This window comes from Melanotaenia boesemani, chromosome 22 (genome assembly GCF_017639745.1).
Source record: "Melanotaenia boesemani isolate fMelBoe1 chromosome 22, fMelBoe1.pri, whole genome shotgun sequence".
NCBI lineage: Eukaryota > Metazoa > Chordata > Actinopteri > Atheriniformes > Melanotaeniidae > Melanotaenia > Melanotaenia boesemani.
Window position 1 is genome coordinate 4,652,512 of NC_055703.1, and position 20,696 is coordinate 4,673,207.

The 20,696-nt window shown below is 41.2% G+C and overlaps 1 protein-coding gene across 3 annotated transcripts; it reads right to left on the reverse strand.

Annotated features, from left to right (window-relative positions):
• Positions 1-170: 170 nt before the first annotated feature.
• Positions 171-16,863, reverse strand: hsf2 (heat shock transcription factor 2). 3 transcript variants are annotated; one of them, XM_041974997.1, is made up of 13 exons: positions 16,641-16,863; positions 13,577-13,685; positions 12,477-12,604; positions 11,935-12,059; positions 11,740-11,815; positions 11,260-11,321; positions 9,126-9,204; positions 8,764-8,897; positions 8,559-8,658; positions 8,284-8,486; positions 6,713-6,815; positions 6,524-6,590; positions 171-1,896 (listed from the first exon to the last, which is right to left on the reverse strand). In XM_041974997.1, the coding sequence occupies exons 1-13, from the start codon at positions 16,731-16,733 to the stop codon at positions 1,583-1,585; spliced, it is 1,593 nt and encodes a 530-aa protein (XP_041830931.1). In that variant the 5' UTR covers positions 16,734-16,863; the 3' UTR covers positions 171-1,582. The 3 variants fall into 3 exon arrangements, with proteins under 3 accessions (XP_041830931.1, XP_041830930.1, XP_041830933.1); XM_041974996.1 differs by having other exon boundaries at positions 8,284-8,658; positions 16,641-16,861; XM_041974999.1 differs by lacking the exons at positions 13,577-13,685; positions 16,641-16,863 and adding an exon at positions 13,052-13,557 and having other exon boundaries at positions 8,284-8,658.
• Between the last annotated feature and the right edge of the window lie 3,833 nt (positions 16,864-20,696).

Consider the following 20,696-nt stretch of genomic DNA (forward strand, 5'->3'; position numbering starts at 1 on the left):
GACAGAGTAAATGTAAATAATTCTGTAAGCAGGTGGTGGGAGGAGTGAACAGGATCGTCTGTACTTTGAGTCAAAGTAGAAGAGACCTCCAGAGCTGCTATAGCTTTCTTCAACAATTTCTGGCAAATATGATGGAACCACCAGTCTTGGAGGATGTTTATTTAGTTTAATTTTGTAGAAAAAAAAACAGACATGCCACAAAACTAAAGTCATTTAAAAAAAAAAAAGGCAATTTTCTGGCTTGAATAACAATTCCTTTCTTAGATCAAGACAGAGCAATAGGTCTTGCAAACAAAATGCACAGACAAACTGGAGTCATTTCTATTCAGGAAAGCTAAAGGAAAGCCATCATTAACGTGATGAAGGTTACAACAAGCTAATGAAAAGCAATGGACTGTATGAATTGGATGAAAGTCATATTCAGTGATGAACCATCTGCATTCAGATGCTGGAACTTGTGCCTTTCCAATAAGATTTCTATAGAAGACGAGCAGAAGAAAATGATGATCCAGGGCTGTGTGTCAGGTAAAGGCACTGGGGAGATGGCTGTCATATCTTTAATAAATACACAAGTTTATGTTGATGTTTTGGACACTTTTTATTCCATCAATTGAGAAGATGTTTGGAAATGATGACAATCTTTTTTAGGATAGTCCATCTTGCTGTAGAGCAAAGCTGAAAACTTTCTTTGAAGAAAGACATAAAGTCAACGTCATGGCCTAAAAATAGTCCAGACCTTAATCCAATTAAAAATCTGTGGTGGAAATTTAAGAAAATGGTCAATGACGAGGATCCAACCTGCAAAGCTGATCTGGCAACAGCAATTAAAGAAATTAAAGAAAGTTAGCAGCATGAGTACAGAAGATGTTAGCAGACAGCAGGAGGCGGCGATGCCATACGCTGCATGCATTAGAGATTACTTTACTCATTCCTGGGACTAAACTTCAGTGCCAGGTTCTCTCCCTGAAAGTTCTTCTTCTTCTTCCACCATCTTCATTTCTGAACCAGGTCAAAACATCTGACACACGCAAACAGGAAGCAGAACCAGATTAGAATTTGACTTTAATCCAACGGTTTACAGATGATTCTGGTTTTATCTGAACACTAAGAAACCAGGACTGAAGGACTAGTTTTAATCTAAACAGTAAGATGACGTGCACTCTGCAGGTCTGAGGGAATGTTGGTGTATGAAGAGTCAGAGCTCCGTGGAAAGATACAGAACAAAATATAAACAAAACTCATAATAAATAGATTATTATGGGTGTGAGGTGTGATGCAGTCATTTATGATGGTGAAAATGTTTAAGTTCTGGGTCCCTCTCCGGTTCTCGTCAGCCACTGTTGGTTCCTGCGGGACGTTTTTCAATCTCCTGAAGGAAAGTTCTGATCCTGGACCCGTTTCAGATCCGTGTTCTGTGACAACAAAGAACACACCTGCAGTCAACAGTCCGGATGTGTTCTGAACGGGTACTGAAGGTGGTGAAAATGGAGCTCATTCTGCAAACTGGATATAAACCGTGAGGGGAGCTGAGCAGTTCACAGAAACACCTGTACAGGTGGGGTGGGGGCGTGGTCTGTCACACTCAGCTCAGCTGGGTGGAGTCGGACTCGGCTCCAGCAGGACTCAGTTCACACAGGTAGAAGAGGGTCTCCTCGCTGGCCTCAGCCTCTGTTAGAGGCTCCAGGCGAATCAGGGAACTGCGAACTGGTTGCTTCGACTCCAAGCTGGAGTCCAACAGGTCTGAGAGCGGCTCCACCTCCACACTGGAGGAGGGAGGCGGACAGGAAGAGTCTGTGCTTGTGGTGCCAGCAGGGCCCAGATCCAGCTCCAAAGGAGGGGCGCAGCCATCGAGGAAGGCCAACAGGGGGCAGCAGGTGTACTGGATCAGCTGTTTATCTGAACACAAACACATGAATAAGTTTCTGAGTCTGGATAAAGTCCCAGTCATCTGGCAGGTCTTTCTCTGTACTAGTATCCTAGTATCACTGCACCGGCTTCCAGTTCGTTTTAGGATCATTTTTATTACAGCTGTCAAATGATTAAAAATTTTAATCAGATTAATCACGGCTCACAAATGAGTTAATCATAATGACCATTCCTGAAATCTGCCTGTTTTACAGGATTGTATCTACAAAAAGAGACAATACTTAGTTGGGTTTTTCTTCGCATTTTTACATTAGATGGTCACTTTAGTTGTAATAATCAGTTCAATATTTAATAAAATCAAGACCTTATAAATTATATCTCATTTCTGCCCGACTTTTTCTGGTCAGTCCCCCCACTTGGCCCCCCATCAACACTTTTCTAGACCCGCCCCTGCATTTCTGATGTATAAATCCATCTATCTTTATAGGCGTGTGCTTGGTTGTCTTAACCAGTCTGTAGAAACTGGAGCTTTTAATCCCAGTATAAACCAGTCTGTAGAAACGGGAGCTTTTAATCCAAGTATAAACCAGTCTGTAGAAACTGGTGCTTTTAATCCCAGTATAAACCAGTCTGTAGAAATGGGAGCTTTTAATCCCAGTATAAACCAGTCTGTAGAAATGGGAGCTTTTAATCCCAGTATAAACCAGTCTGTAGAAATGGGAGCTTATAATCCCAATATAAACCAGTCTGTAGAAACTGGAGCTTTTAATCCCAGTATAAACCAGTCTGTAGAAACGGGAGCTTTTAATCCCAGTATAAACTAGTCTGTAGAAACGGGAGCTTTTAATCCCAGTATAAACCAGTCTGTAGAAACTGGAGCTTTTAATCCCAGTATAAACCAGTCTGTAGAAACTGGTGCTTTTAATCCCAGTATAAACCAGTCTGTAGAAACTGGAGCTTTTAATCCCAGTATAAACCAGTCTGTAGAAAGTGGAGCTTTTAATCCCAGTATAAACCAGTCTGTAGAAACTGGAGCTTTTAATCCCAGTATAAACCAGTCTGTAGAAACTGGAGCTTTTAATCCCAGTATAAACCAGTCTGTAGAAACGGGAGCTTTTAATCCCAGTATAAACCAGTCTGTAGAAACTGGAGCTTTTAATCCCAGTATAAACCAGTCTGTAGAAACTGGCGCTTTTAATCCCAGTATAAACCAGTCTGTAGAAATGGGAGCTTTTAATCCCAATATAAACCAGTCTGTAGAAACTGGAGCTTTTAATCCCAGTATAAACCAGTCTGTAGAAACGGGAGCTTTTAATCCCAGTATAAACCAGTCTGTAGAAACGGGAGCTTTTAATCCCAGTATAAACCAGTCTGTAGAAACTGGAGCTTTTAATCCCAGTATAAACCAGTCTGTAGAAACGGGAGCTTTTAATCCCAGTATAAACCAGTCTGTAGAAACTGGAGCTTTTAATCCCAGTATAAACCAGTCTGTAGAAACTGGTGCTTTTAATCCCAGTATAAACCAGTCTGTAGAAAGTGGAGCTTTTAATCCCAGTATAAACCAGTCTGTAGAAACTGGAGCTTTTAATCCCAGTATAAACCAGTCTGTAGAAACGGGAGCTTTTAATCCCAGTATAAACCAGTCTGTAGAAACTGGTGCTTTTAATCCCAGTATAAACCAGTCTGTAGAAATGGGAGCTTTTAATCCCAGTATAAACCAGTCTGTAGAAATGGGAGCTTTTAATCCCAGTATAAACCAGTCTGTAGAAATGGGAGCTTTTAATCCCAATATAAACCAGTCTGTAGAAACTGGAGCTTTTAATCCCAGTATAAACCAGTCTATAGAAACGGGAGCTTTTAATCCCAGTATAAACCAGTCTGTAGAAACTGGAGCTTTTAATCCCAGTATAAACCAGTCTGTAGAAACGGGAGCTTTTAATCCCAGTATAAACCAGTCTGTAGAAACTGGAGCTTTTAATCCCAGTATAAACCAGTCTGTAGAAACTGGTGCTTTTAATCCCAGTATAAACCAGTCTGTAGAAACTGGAGCTTTTAATCCCAGTATAAACCAGTCTGTAGAAAGTGGAGCTTTTAATCCCAGTATAAACCAGTCTGTAGAAACTGGAGCTTTTAATCCCAGTATAAACCAGTCTGTAGAAACTGGAGCTTTTAATCCCAGTATAAACCAGTCTGTAGAAACTGGAGCTTTTAATCCCAGTATAAACCAGTCTGTAGAAATGGGAGCTTTTAATCCCAGTATAAACCAGTCTGTAGAAACTGGAGCTTTTAATCCCAGTATAAACCAGTCTGTAGAAACTGGAGCTTTTAATCCCAGTATAAACCAGTCTGTAGAAACGGGAGCTTTTAATCCCAGTATAAACCAGTCTGTAGAAACGGGAGCTTTTAATCCCAGTATAAACCAGTCTGTAGAAACTGGAGCTTTTAATCCCAGTATAAACCAGTCTGTAGAAACTGGCGCTTTTAATCCCAGTATAAACCAGTCTGTAGAAACTGGAGCTTTTAATCCCAGTATAAACCAGTCTGTAGAAACTGGAGCTTTTAATCCCAGTATAAACCAGTCTGTAGAAACTGGAGCTTTTAATCCCAGTATAAACCAGTCTGTAGAAACTGGAGCTTTTAATCCCAGTATAAACCAGTCTGTAGAAATGGGAGCTTATAATCCCAATATAAACCAGTCTGTAGAAACTGGAGCTTTTAATCCCAGTATAAACCAGTCTGTAGAAATGGGAGCTTTTAATCCCAGTATAAACCAGTCTGTAGAAACTGGAGCTTTTAATCCCAGTATAAACCAGTCTGTAGAAATGGGAGCTTTTAATCCCGGTATAAACCAGTCTGTAGAAACGGGAGCTTTTAATCCCAGTATAAACCAGTCTGTAGAAATGGGAGCTTTTAATCCCGGTATAAACCAGTCTGTAGAAACTGGAGCTTTTAATCCCAGTATAAACCAGTCTGTAGAAATGGGAGCTTTTAATCCCGGTATAAACCAGTCTGTAGAAACTGGAGCTTTTAATCCCAGTATAAACCAGTCTGTAGAAACTGGAGCTTTTAATCCCAGTATAAACCAGTCTGTAGAAATGGGAGCTTATAATCCCAATATAAACCAGTCTGTAGAAACTGGAGCTTTTAATCCCAGTATAAACCAGTCTGTAGAAATGGGAGCTTTTAATCCCAGTATAAACCAGTCTGTAGAAACTGGAGCTTTTAATCCCAGTATAAACCAGTCTGTAGAAATGGGAGCTTTTAATCCCGGTATAAACCAGTCTGTAGAAACTGGAGCTTTTAATCCCAGTATAAACCAGTCTGTAGAAATGGGAGCTTTTAATCCCGGTATAAACCAGTCTGTAGAAACTGGAGCTTTTAATCCCAGTCTCAGCTGTCAGATTGTGAGGCTAAAATGATGTAAAATGAATGTATGAATAGATATAGCAGCATAAACACTGACCAGAAGAAGAACTTCGTAGAAATAACACACATACTGTGACTAAACGTCCACTCTACCCCCTAACCCCTCGTTCACTACATAGGGCTGCACTACATAGCACACTTCATTCTCTTGGCGATTCGGATACGAAGCTGCCTATTTTTTCCTCGCTGCAAACAACGTGACTGCCGCCACCACCACGGCAACCACAACCCGCGTCAAGACGTCATTACAAATCCAATCCAAAGTTTTGTGTAAATATTTTTATTTTTATTCCTTAATGTTGTATTTTATTCTTTGTTTGTTTACTTATAGGTCATTTCGCGCAGCTCAATTTTTCCACCTCCTTGCACCATGTTGAGCTTCTGCCCGCAATGCATTGTGGTCTATATTGACCCGTCTAGTGACCATCGATGCTCACTTCTTTTCTAGATGCATTGTGAGTAATTTTGAGTGCCCTACTTTTTTTCTCTCTGTACATTTGGACAAAATGGCGTGACCCCTATATAGGGCACTATGTAGGGAGTAGGGAGCACATTCGGACACAGCAGCAGATCAACAGTGACCAAACCTTTTCTCATCTCATCATTCTCTCAAGTCTTGGCTTTCAGGAGAAAAAATATTGTTATTGAAACAAACACACAACAGAAACTATTTCCATGTTTCCACTTTTTCCTCATTTCCAGTTATTCCTGCTACTATTTACCTGCTATCCTCACTAAACCAACTCCAGCTCAGCTGCTTTGTGGCGCCACCGTGCATCAGAAACGTCTTCTTGGCTTTATTCCAGCCATAGAGGAGCATTATTTTTCTTCTTTTCACACACACACATAGAACTTTCTGCTCACTGGTTGATCTTTGGCTGCTCCTGATTGGACGTTACCGTCAATCTAAGCTCTCTGATTGGTGGAAAGTTTAACAGGAATAATGACAGTGATCTTTTTATGATGAAAATGTGATAAATAATAAGACCAGAGTCTGGGCGGTTGTGATCAGATCTAATGATTAAGTGTCAGAGATTTTACCTCCAGGGCATCATATGGATCATTGTGGATTTAACAGCCATGGAAACAGACACTTACAAGAACCAGATCAGAAACTTCCATTTACAGACTAATAATTCTTAAATATCTGATATTTTCCATGAATTTAACAGCCAATGTCAGAAAAGATGACGTAGAGATGATAAATGATTCTGTCAGCATCTTTCCTCACCTGTCTTATTTTCCTCCATCCTGCCTCTGTTGGCCTGACTGCTGCTGTCTTTGGAAGACACATTCTCCTGGAAACACACAGAATACACTCACGTCAAGGCCAGGACCTTAATAAACCTACTCCTGAAAAAAAAGACCAGAGTCTGGGCGGTTGTGAACTGATCAAAGGATTAAGTGTCAGATATTTTACCTCAAGGGCATCAAAGTCGATGCCGAAGTGTTTCTCATACAGCATGGCCTGGAAGTCCTCCAGACTGCAGTCAATACTGTCCAGATAGTCCATGAGCTCCAACCTGGCAACACACACATCATCACCATCATTTAGTAGTCCGACCTCTGAACCAGAGCCTCCTGCTGGTGTAATCTGCTACATCAGATCAAGCTGGAAGTGGACAGGAAACAGCTTCCTGCAGCGGATCAGGAAGTCAAGATGGAAAACCTAATCCAAGTAAACCACTCGGACGTGTGTGAGGGGAGTTAACTGAAGGAATTCCTTGTTTGGATGATCCCAGAGAAGCACAATTCCTCCAGCAGATAGAATTCCCATCAACAATGTGACTTTATGAATCCACCAACATTTTCCCAACTGAATTACTTCCCACATGTTCCATCACTCTGGAATCATCCGGTCCTATTCCTGCTCCTCTTAGCTGAGTAAACTTTCAAACTGTCTTTCATTAATTAATGGACAAAATATTTATACTCCTCTATCATCATCATCATTAGAGCTGGGCAATATGAAGCAAATTTCATATCCTGATATTTTTACTTAAATCACGATATACGATATAAATCTCGATTTCTATGTTTTTTTTGTAATTTTCCGTCTTGAGGGCTAAATGCACTTTAATGAAGGGTCAGCAGCACTTGTGCATTAAAACAGTGACATTTAAGTAGCTCTATATTAAATTGAATGCTTTTAAAACAAAAATAATAAAAAACATTTTTTCCAATGACCATAACAAAAAAAAAAAAGATACTTCTTTCCCTCATTCTGTGAAAAAGTCTCGATATAATACCCAGCCCTAATCATCATCATCATTCTCATTATTGTTTGTTTACTGTCAGGGCATCACTGACACCACATGACCTGCTGCAGCCACCGACATGGACGTGTAATTAAGAACATGATGATTATCAATAATGTTTATTTGTAATTCTTTTCAGAGGTTGTTCTCTCAGTAAGTTAAACTCCAACAGGTTAGTGAGAATAAACAGCTGCTTAAAAACAAACCAGTGGGTTTGATCAAAAAGAAGAAATGAGGAAACTCTTGACCATCTATCGACCTCCTGACTCTGTAATAGAGGTGCTGAATTTAAGAGTTTCTACGATGCATCGTCATGCGGATGATTCTGCATCGATGTACAGACAAAACATGATCGATTAAAAGTATTTTCCAGCAGTGGAACAAAAAAGTTTCACCTGTATATGATGTTGGTTATTTTCAGGACATTCAGACTAATTTTTGAAATGATTATAAATAAAAAGGAGTTCATAATTATTATCATAATTATTGATTAAAAAAAGGCAGTACTAAAGAAAAAGGATGTAGTGATGATTCGTGATGCATCGTTGAATTGAATCCTAACTGTAATCATAATCGAACTGTGAGACCAGTTTCGATACTCAGGACTTTCCTGAGTCGACATGGCCAATGACCACGATGTTGATGTGGGTCTTTTCCGTTCCCACTGTGAGCGGCCTCTGCATCTGCTGCTGTGTGTCTGAGGAAGACCGTCGTGATGAAGGTGAGCGCTTACTTTCCCAGCAGACTGATGTTCTGTGAAATCGCTCCGTTCTCGTTCAGTATGGAGTCCATCATCTTGACGGGGTCCTCCAGACTCAGAGCCGAGGGTTTGTTGAGCTGCAAGGCGCTGCTGGTCGGGTCGCTGCTGCTTCTGTGGCCGTCGCCCGCCGCCACATCGGTCTCCGTCTGTCTGCTGTCGCCCGCCGCCACATCGGTCTCTGTCTGTCTGCTGTCGCCCGCCGCCACATCGGTCTCCGTCTGTCTGCTGTCGCCCGCCGCCACATCAGCTTCCGTCTGTCTGACGTCATCCATGCACGTGGAGTGGACCTCCGTCTCAGCTGACAGCATGCCACAGCTGTCCAGCTCCACCTCCACAATTTCCACGTCACTGAGGGACGATATTAAAGCAGACAGAAAGAGAATGCACCAAACGTGTCGATGAGTAAATCAGCTGCAGCTTCCTGCAGGCGATGAAAGCAGCAATGCGTCTCACCCGTGCTCGAAGACTCTCTGCGACTCCTCTGTGATCTCAGCCGCGGCGTCTGCGTCGCTCTCAGTCACATCACAGATGACGACATCGTCGGAAATGTCAGAGCTCTTCACGCCGTTCAGACTGCCCCCAGATGTCTAAACACAACAGTCTAGTTAATAAATGTCCAACGTCAGGTCCACCTCTCCAAGAAACTTTTCAATTTAACCAGAACAAGCAAACACTGAAAGTGGAGCGGTTCAGACAGGATCAGAATCAACCTCAGATCTGTGGAAACCAAACTGAACATCTGCAGGTTGTTCGGAAACATCAGGAGCAGAACTCCAGGAGTTAGACTGACCTGCTCACAGACGCTACATACTCACCTGTTCAACACACGCTTGGTCATCATAAATCTCATGGATGTATTTGGGTTTCTTCCCGTTTCCGTTCATCAGGATTGACCTGTCCAGAAGACACATGGACATACATCTCTGTTAAAGGTGTTTCACATTTTAAAATGGCGGAACAGCTGTTTTGGATGTTTTGGTCAAAATTCTCAGACTACAATATCAAAAATAGACCACATCCACTGATTGTAATTTGAGCACGTCATAGCCTAGGACAAAAAAAGCATTGTGTAAGAATAAATAAATAGAAGGAAATCCACTTCTTGCTTGTTTCATAAGCGTAGCATCACTTCTAGACGTCCAGCCTCCAGTCTGTGTCCCGCTCTGCTGGGTCTTAGAATGAATGACCGAAGCTACATTTTCTTTTACTGACTGGTTCATGCTGGCAGCAGACTGTCCACCTTATTTAGCTGAATGTATTTTATAACATCTAAGTTTTGTTTCACAACGATAGAGCATATTTTAGTAGTTGAGGTTCTCATTAATATCATTTCCCTTTTTCTTGAAAATCCTGTTTTTTTTCCATATTAATTCTCCTGGAAGGTGCGTCTTTACTCATTTCTGCAAACAGCTTTAATATCTAACATGTGGTGTGAATTGTAAAAGTGGATTGTGTACATTTCATTTAATTTCCGTGATTTTATTCTGCACCGTTGGTGTCGCCGTTTCCTGATTTTCCAGATTTTCCAGATTTTGAGTACGGAAGGGTCAGAGTTGCCGTGGAGGTAGGAACATTCTCCCGCCAAGTTTGGTTTTCATAAATCCCAAAAGTTGACTATGACTGGTGTACGCCGGGTTTTGTTCCTACGCAAGCTTGATAAAATAGGCAGCAGGTCTGTGAACACAGCAGCGGATGTACATCCTCGGAAGGATGAGAAGAGGCCACCTGACACCGCTCATCCTCACCACATTCTACAGGAGCACCAAAGAGATCCTCCTCACCAGTTGCATGTGTGTGTGGTGTGGTGGCTGCAGAGCCTCTGGCTGGAAGGATGTGAGGCGAGTGGTGAGGACAGCAGGGAGGATCATCAGGACTCTTATCCCTTCCATCCAGGACTGTGCTTAAAAACCCTGCGTGCCTCGGGCTAGGAAGATCTGCAGTGACTCCTCACATCCCCTCCACAGACTGTTTACCCTGCTGCCCACTGGAAAGAGGTTCTGCAGCATTCAGTGCAGGAACACTAGGTTCTGCAACAGCTTTGTCCTCCAGGCCATCAGACTGTAAAAAAAACTTTAAATCACGAACAGCTCTCACTGTTAGTTCTACCTGCTGCATTTTATATTCTTTCTTATTTACTATTTATTATTACTACTTAATTTTTATTTATTTTAGTAGTGTTGTATATAAAATACAAATATTCAAATCTCTGCACCTTTTCATCTCCTGTACTTTAATGTATTCTTGCTCCTTCGTGTCTGTTTACTGTAAACTGAAGCCGGTGCAAACATTACGTTCTGTTTACTACAAAATCACAATTAAGTCTAATAATCTAATGAATTTTAATCCTATCAAAAACTCAACTGATAAATTACGTTACGATCTGGCTCTCATTATGGTCCAGCTCTCATTATGGTCCGGCTCTCATTATGGTCCGGCTCTCGTTGCGGTCCGGATCTCGTTGCGGTCCGGCTCTCGTTACGGTCCGGCTCTCGTTGCGGTCCGGCTCTCGTTGCGGTCCGGCTCTCGTTGCGGTCCGGCTCTCGTTGCGGTCCGGATCTCGTTACGGTCCGGCTCTCGTTGCGGTTCGGTTCTTGTTACGGTCCGGCTCCCGTTATGGCCTGGCTTGGGGCGGCATGGCTCAGCAAGGTAGAGCGTCGTCTTGTAATGGTTCGATCCTCGGCCAAGTCGAGTTCATGTCGAGGTGTCCTTGAGCAAGACACCGAACCCATAATTGCTCCTAATGGGTCGTGGTTGAGCGCCTTGCATGGCAGCTTCCACTATCAGTGTGTGAATGTGTGTGTGAATGGGTGAATGTGATGTATAATGTAAAGCGCTTTTGGGTACCATTCCAGGTATATAAATACGGACCATTTACCATGTTACTATCAGGATCTCGTTAGGATCCAGGTCTCGTTATGAACCAAACCGAATCACAGAGTCTTAACTCACCTTTTGCGTTTCAGGTTCAGGATGCGATTGCTCTGCACCAATGTGATGATGAAATGGATCAACTGTGGAAAAAGACCAGATAATCTGTTAGAAAGATTAAAGATTACCAGAAGATCCCCTTATAATCCCAGTTCCCCTCAAAGTCAGACATCAGGAAGAGCATAATCTTTAAAACCCAGATTCAGAGACGACCTGGACATCGTCAGTCAGGATCCTCATCATCATCATCTCTGATTCTCATTCAGATGATGTGGATGGAAAAAAAAGGACCATGAAAATCAGATTAAATTCTGAAGAAGGTCCAGAAGGTTTCTGTCTGAAGAGATGATGGAAATGTTGCAGCATTCATTTCCCAACCCTGGTGATCAACCAGATTACTGATTTCAGTTAATCCGATTCACAGGAAGTGTTCTGTGTTTCCTCTCAGAGGAATCTGAAGATGACCTGGATGCTACTGGTTCTGATGGTGTGATGACTCACCTTTTTAATAAGCTGCTGCTGGTGAGCATGTTTCTGTCTCAGATCTGAGATCTCCCTCCACAGAGCTTCATTCTGCCTGAACAGAACAGATTCAGACACATTTACAAGGTCAGCAGGATGGAGCTAAGAACCGAGTCCAGGCTCCGCCTCCATTTGTTCTGATGGGAAAGTCCACGATAACCAGAGAAGACTCACCTTTTCAGTGTGGCCAGCCTGGCGTCAATGTTCTCCTGTTTGCTGTGAACACTCTGAACGCTGGCCAAGATCTTGCTCAGGTCTTCCTGTCGGATCTTGTTGTCTTCAGGCCGATTGTTAGAAACCTGGGACACAGAAATTACAAACTCACTTTTTCTGAAAACTAACGGACCATAAAGCAGGTCAGGGGCATATCTGGACTTTGACATCAGCCAGTAAAAACCAAGGGAACAAACTTGGGTTCAGACACCAAATGGAGGACATCCAGATGAACTCTCAGTGCTGTGATTATCATTAGATTCAGATACATCTGCTGTAAGTGCTAACTTACTATCACACCACACGTCTATCAATCAATATATATTGTAATCAAATTATTGTCCAGCCCTAGAACAATATGGGGTTTGGACGGATTCTACACAGAACAATCTGCCTTTGGACAAGACGTACACAGAACCATCCAGGTTTGGACAGGTACTACAAACGATGGTTAGGTTTCAGGCAGGTTCAACACATAACTGGTGCATGACTGATGACTTCACCTTCCTCTTGATGTTTTCCAGCAGGTCGTCCTGTCCATGTTTGAAGTAAGGATGCTGGAACTCAACCGGACCATCTCTTTCCTGTTTCACGACGCCCGTGTCGATGTGCATCACCTTACGGAACCCATCTGCACACACACACACACACACACACATAAATCTAAAACCTCACACCTCTGAACACGCCTCTACACACAGCTGGACACATTTTGGGATGGATGCTGTGACAGGTACAGACTAGGGATGCACTGATACAACATTTTTACAAACCGAGTACAAGTACTTAAATTTTAGTACTCGCCAATAATGAGTATTGATACGAGTACTGAAGAGTTCGAGTACGAGTACTGGACCAGATGCGATGACTGAGTAGCAAATTGTGATATATATATGATTTATACTGCCGATCCTGTAAATGTACTGGTGGAAAAAAGTCAGAATCTTCATAAATAAGGAGGATAAAGTTGTTTTTGGTGGATTCTGTTCACCGCTGTGAACATGCCTGTAACTCCTACATGCCCAAAACAAGGATGGCTTCAATCCAAATTTATTAAAGAAGGACATCAGTTTCTTACATTCCCTCCTCTGGCCGAGCACCTCCAGGAGTAGTCTTCATAAACCCTGGATATATGACCCTGGTTAAGCGACGTACCTCTTCTCCAAGCCTTCCAGACCTGCTGTTCCCAGCATCTGATTCTCCCATCCAGGTCATTTAGCTTAGCCTTTAGCTTCCTGTTACCAGTTTGAAGCTGAGTGCATAAAGTTTCTACCTCCTCCAGCTGCTGGTAAACAGCATTTTCTTCTAGTGACGACGGTCTGTTGTGGTGGCTAGCGACAGTTGTTTGGACTCTGTCCAATTTGTCGTTAAGTTCTTGGAAAAAACGTCTTGAGCTCGGAAAGCAGGGCTAATTTATTTTAATTCCACAGATCAATCTCTTTATCGTGTTAAGTTTGCCAGGAATAGCTTTTTCACATTGGTATTGGTTTTGTAGTATCAGAGCACTTTTATGAATACGAATACTAGAACACACACATGGTATCAAACCGATACCCGATACTGGTGTTGGTTTGATACCATTCCAAGTACATATTAATCTTACACATGTTGAGCTGCCTGATGAAACTGGCCATGTTGTTGTGTTTGAAGTACTTCGGTAGGATCTCCTTAGCAAAGCGCTGTTCATCCAGAACCAGGAAGCTGTTGCCCTCCTAGAAAACAGAAAACAACGCCACAGTTACAAGAGCTCTTCACAGGATCATCTGTTGCAGTCTACCCATGGCAGCTGTATGAAGGTCCAAATCCATCAGAACCATCACTGTCCAGACTAGTGTTGTTAGAAAAAAAAAATTATTCTTAGATACCAATATATTAGTAGATGTTAAATTTTAGTATGTTTTACTAAAATTTAGCATCTAGTTAGATATTAATTAGCATGGGTATCGAGACTTGAATGCCACCTTGACATGTGATGGTGTACGGAAAGGACCAGCCGCATCTACCCATTTTCAAAAGGCAGAGGATAGCCCCACCCCGTACAGCAGCTACTGGATCCATTAGCCTCATTTTCACCAACAGGTGTGGGTCGGGTCGGGACAGGTGTGGATGTGGTTTGTAAACCGTAATCTCACTGTGTTCCCACAACCAGCCGAAACTTGACCTGAGAGGTGGAGTATCAGTCAGACAGCGATAGATGTCTCAACTACGTCATAGCATGACGCCATCACAGTGCAGCACCTTCCTTTAAGTAGAACCAAAACATGACTGAGAAACAAAGGAGGAGGATGGAGTCATCCAACATTTTGTGTTCTACAGTGCTGTTAACTTAGGCCAGGGGTGTCCAAAGTCGGTCCTCGAGGACCGCTGTCCTAAAGGTTTTCAATGTTTCCTGCTTCAACACATCTGACAGGACAACACCATCCTGAAGTTTGAAGACACCACTGTATCGTTGAGTCCATCCAGACCAGCTGCATCACCGTGTGGTACGGAAGCTCTACCGTCACGGACCACAAACGCCTGCAGAGAGCGGTGAAGACTGGTTCAAGATCACCAGGATTCCGCTGCCCTCTCTGCAGAGCATCTACCAGCACAGAGTCCATCATCAATGACCCCACCCACCCCCAACATGGACTGTTCACTCTCCTCCCCTCAGGCAGGAGAGACAGGAGTCTGAAATGCAGGACAACCAGACTCAGAAACTCTTTCTTTCCCTCGGCCATCAGACTCCTTAACAGCTGATAGGAGACTGTAACAACGGCCCGAACCCTGCACACCGACTTTATATTGTCAACCACAGTAACTGTAATACTGTTTACTGTTTAATGTGTCTTATTACTTATAATAGATATTACACATGCATCGTACAGTCTACCTCATGACAGTTTTTCTTTGCACAGCTAACCATTCATTGTTGAATGTGGCACAACAGTTTATGAAGCACACTGCACATCTATGTACATAGATTATTTACTTAAAGTTTCTTTTTTTTAATTTTCTATCTAGTTTTTAAAGTTGTTTTCAACTATTTTATAATCTTTTATGACATTCAGTGTGGACGGCAAAGTAAGAATTTCATTGTGTAGGAAAACTTGTTTCCTTACTGGGCAAATGACAAACACTTTGAATCTTAAATCTAATGCTCAAATCTGATTTTATTTTATTTTTTAACCGAGATCCTTTTTTTGTGTATGTGGTCATTCACATTATCACTTGACGAAACAGTTTGTATATAAATTTGGAAGTACTTCAGCAGTCGAAACCAACAAAATTATGATATTGCCATGTTTCATTACTGCCACTTTCCCCTTCCACCAACATAGAATTGGGAAATTTGTCTCACTTCAGTCACATCGAAGTTGGATGAAACGTGGCATTATCATTCAGACTTAGGTTACTTCGACACAGATCGGATATGTATCCAATTTAGGACCACATATTGGATTGGATTTTAAAAACTTTGATTTGTGCCGTTCACGGTCATTTAAAAAAATCCGACATGAGTCACATATGGTTAAAAAAATAAATAAATTGAGCTGCAGTGTGAGCTGCTTAGTGATTTTAGCTAGTTTTCAGATCCTTCTTGCGACTCTGAAAAATATACATGTATACAAAGCATTTAATGACAAATACAATGACTTCTTCTGGTGTTACTGGAGACCTTTGGATGTAAAATTACTTGTCCTTTACTCTTTTCAGTGAGCAGCGGGTGCTAACGCAGACTCCTCCCCTGTCCGTCCTCCCACAACAGCAGCCCCAGCTTCCATCTGCAGTCATAGCAGATGTTCACCTCTGCTCCATGACCAGACTCATACCTGACACTGACTCATCCTGGCCTGGCGTATTATCATTTATTATTGCCTATTACTGTAGACAAAAACATTTAGAGTTTTCAAGTATTGTGTGGAAAATGCCACTTATGGAAACAAGCACAGTAACTAGTGGTTGAAGTGTTTCTAGTTTTGTATTTTTTCCCTCTCTATAGTAAAATGGTATAGAGTATAGAGTATCAACATCAAGTTTGAAATTTTTGTATCATGACAAGCCTTCCAGACTCCATCCAACCACCACAGACAGCAGGTAGTCTGCAGCCAGGTGTGCATGAAGGCGGCACATTTACAGAAAATTTCGTGTAAACTGCTTCCTAACACATCTATTCAGATTTAACCAGATTATAATGGTCTTTAAAAAAAAAAAATGAAAAAACCGTTTCATATTTACATCCCTGGTAATCATTACTAAGTAAAAACCTATTACTTCCACAAACGCGTCAGGTGTTCTGACTCTGTTCCGACCCTGGAACTGATTTCAGCTCAGAACCGGCTGGGTTGGCCCGGGCTGGACCAGGACGAACCATCACAAAGACCAAACACTCCTGTGGTGACGCAGACTGGCTGCTAGCTGAGCAGCATGTTCACAGGAGCAGCATCACAGACACACAACAGAAGTCAGAAACGTTCGCTAATTTCTCTCCGCAATTAAACCAAACACGTGGAATTTCAGGGGTGGAGTTGTGTTAACAAAGGTGGATTCAAATATACAGCAGACTCCTGCTGCTGTAATCAGAGAAGGACATGTACTGAGACAATCTAAAGTGATTGATCAGCTGGGTAATAAGTCCTTAGCTGTGCGTTAGCTTTGTGCCTAGCATGCTAACAGTGTTTTGATACCTGGCTCCAGCAGATGAACTCGTTGGTGTCCGAATCCTCCACCAGCGTCCACAGCTTGGTCAGGAAAGCCGGTACGGTCGAGTTCTGCTTCATTTTATTAGGCTTCACTATAAACACAATAACTAATGCGGCACTGTTTGGGAGCAAAAGGTACCCAAGCCGACTTTTAGGAAAAATACCAATAACCTACAACTTCCGGTTCTGCAACACGGAACCCGATTGGTCGAAAAAGGATTTTACGTAAGTTTTCTCACGTGGAGTTCCATGGAAACAGAAAAGAGAAGCAACACAGTCATTGTTTCCTCCGCCTTTTGTCCAAAACTGAAGAAAAAATAAGTTTTAATGTTTTCTTCACATATTTACATGTTTACCTCTTACTGTGTATCTCATATCAGTTACATGTTTACCTCACATTTACATGTTTACCTAATGCTGTTTACATGTTTACCTCAAATCATTTACATGTTTACCTCACATCATTTACATGTTTACCTAATGCTGTTTACATGTTTACCTCACATCATTTACATGTTTACCTCACATCATTTTCATGCTTACCTCACATCATTTACATGTTTACCTCACATCATTTTCATGTTTACCTCACATCATTTACATATTTACCTAATGCTGTTTACATGTTTACCTCACATCATTTACATGTTTACCTCACATCATTTTCATGTTTACCTCACATCATTTACATGTTTACCTAATCTTTTACATGTTTACCTCACATCATTTACATGTTTACCTAATGCTGTTTACATGTTTACCTCACATCATTTACATGTTTACCTCACATAATTTTTCATGTTTACCTCACATCATTTACATGTTTACCTCACATCATTTACATGTTTACCTAGTGCTGTTTACATGTTTACCTCACATCATTTACATGTTTACCTCACATCATTTTCATGTTTACCTCACATCATTTACATGTTTACCTCATCTTTTACATGTTTACCTCACATCATTTACATGTTTACCTCGCATCATTTTCATGTTTACCTCACATCATTTACATGTTTACCTAATGCTGTTTACATGTTTACCTCACATCATTTACATGTTTACCTCACATCATTTTCATGTTTACCTCACATCATTTACATGTTTACCTCATCTTTTACATGTTTACCTCACATCATTTACATGTTTACCTAATGATGTTTACATGTTTACCTCACATCATTTACATGTTTACCTCACATCATTTTCATGTTTACCCAATGCTGTTTACATGTTTACCTCACATCATTTACATGTTTACCTAATGCTGTTTACATGTTTACCTCACATCATTTACATGTTTACCTCACATCATTTTCATGTTTACCTCACATCATTTACATGTTTACCTCATCTTTTACATGTTTACCTCACATCATTTACATGTTTACCTAATGCTGTTTACATGTTTACCTCACATCATTTACATGTTTACCTCACATCATTTACATGTTTACCTAATGCTGTTTACATGTTTACCTCACATCATTTACATGTTTACCTAATGCTGTTTACATGTTTACCTCACATCATTTACATGTTTACCTCATCTTTTACATGTTTACCTCACATCATTTACATGTTTACCTAATGCTGTTTACATGTTTACCTCACATCATTTTCATGTTTACCTCACATCATTTACATGTTTACCTCACATCATTTACATGTTTACCTCATCTTTTACATGTTTACCTCACATCATTTGCATGTTTACCTAATGCTGTTTACATGTTTACCTCAAATCATTTTCATGCTTACATCACATCAGTTGCATGCTTACCACACATTAATTACATTCTCACCTCACATTAGTTACATGTTTACCTCATACTGTTTAGGTGTTTATCTCACATCAATTACATACAGCAGTAATTTACCACATCATCTCACTTTTTGAGACACAGTCCAGTTCAGTTCAATTAATTGTTGAATGTTTAAATATTATACAGATCTGTTATTTGATTCACATTACTCCATTCACATTAGTTATAATAACTGTGTTCATATAGACCAATTGTGCAAGCTAAAAACCATAAAAAAACCATTATAAAAATAATTACCTACTTAAGAAAAACCAACAGATTGGCTCAAATGTTGCCTACAACTCGTGCAGCTCAGGAAAGGTAACTGAATCTAAGAAAAGAGCAGCAGCCTAAGTAGAGAAGCCCAGACTTCCCTCTCCCACACTCAAAAACTAACCCTCCATTTATGACTTCTTGTGGTAGCTCTGCCATATTCAGGTCCATCCCAAACCATATGGTGTGGAGGGTGAGTGGACTATTCAGCCCTCACATAGCGAGTATGCAATGCTCCACACACACAACCAAAGAAACAACCCTCAAATATGAGTTCCACATGTTTCCTACATGGTTGTCACGCTGACAGAAAATCACAAAAGGTTTAGGAAGATAAAACGAAACTAGCAAGTCTTACTCTCTGCTGATGTTTGATTTGATGTAAGCACAATTAGCAGCATTCATTCATTCGTTTTACTGGAAACGTCAAATGGTAATGGGGTTAAAAGAAGAATCACTTAAAAGTATTTAAAGTACAATGAAGCTCATGTCATTATAATGGTTGCTGAATTTATGATGTTTTAGGGACAGTGGAAAAAAGACCAGCAGCTGGTGTAGCTCTGCAATTTATACAATGACTGTTTCATTGAAAAAAGAAATTTTGGGCATCTTTGTGTTGCCATGGTGACGAGTGCTTTCCTTTCCCGGTAGAGGGAAGAGGGCATCCCATTTCTGCCAATCTTATTAATACCCTCCCCTTCCGATTAAAGTCCTCTCCACATATGTGAGTGTGATTTTATTGGGAGTGACTCTGTGAGTGTAGTGAAGTCTCTAAGTCAAAAACTCAGACCAATAGACTCAAACACAGCTTCTTCCCCTGACTGTGAAGAGACTAACAGAAAACATGACCCCTGCCATCACCCAGCCACCTTGTGCAATAATAAAGACCGCTGTACTGACTATTCTTCGCACTCTCAATAATCTTACACACCTTTCAGCTTGCATATTTACTTTTATTTTTGTACAGTGGCTTGAGTACTTATTTATTAATATACATGTGGCTGTTTGCATATATGTACATATGCACATTTGATATATGGCTGCTGCTGGAGATTGCTGCTAAACAAAGTTTTGCTGTAAAACAATAAAGCTTCTAATCAAATCTAATCTAACCTAAATCCACAAAACACATGTAGACTTATTGGGTGAACTCCCATGTAACCTCCAAGAGCCTGCAGAGGGTGTAGAGCTGGTCCACTGTTCCAGAAGAAAACCACAATGTTCAGTCCAAGGTTTGACTACCCGATGGACCCCCCTCTCCAGGACCCCTGAATAGACCTTACCAGGGAGGCTGAAGAGCATTATGTCCCTGTAGTTGGAACATTACAGGTCAGGTGGTTCCAGTTCTGGTTTTAGGTCTGCTGTCATGTTTGGTGTCAGGTCTGGTTTATAGTCTGGTGTGACATCTGGTGTCAGGTGTGGTGTTAGGTCTGATTTTAGGTCTAATTTTAGGTCCTGCGTCAGGTATGGTTTCAGGTCCGGTGTCAGGTCTGGTTTCTGGTTTGGTGTCACATCTGGGATCAGGTATGGTTTCAGGTCCTTCTGAATCCTGGTTTTTCAGTCAGGTCTTGAGTTGTACATGGTGTCATGTCACCTGTTGGCCACTAGATGGTGGTGTTGTCTCACTGTGAACCTGACGAGTGAAGAGAAAGTGGTGTGAAAACTGTTGAATGTGTGTTTGTGATCAGCTGCTCATTAAAACCAGTTAAATGTGTTTTCTGATGTGTCAAACAATCTTTGTTCCCACTTCTGTTTGCTGTTCAGGAGTCAAAGTTTGTATTTTTCTTGTTGAGTTATGACCATTGCAGTAATTTCTCTTTATATGCTGTATATTGAGGACTTTCTATTCCATTTTGTTCCCTAAAATAAGCAGCTGTGAGTGAGTTTTCTTACTTTCCCATCAATATTAAAAGCAAAACCTTTGATGAATATTTAGCTCATGTGACATTTAAATCCTCAG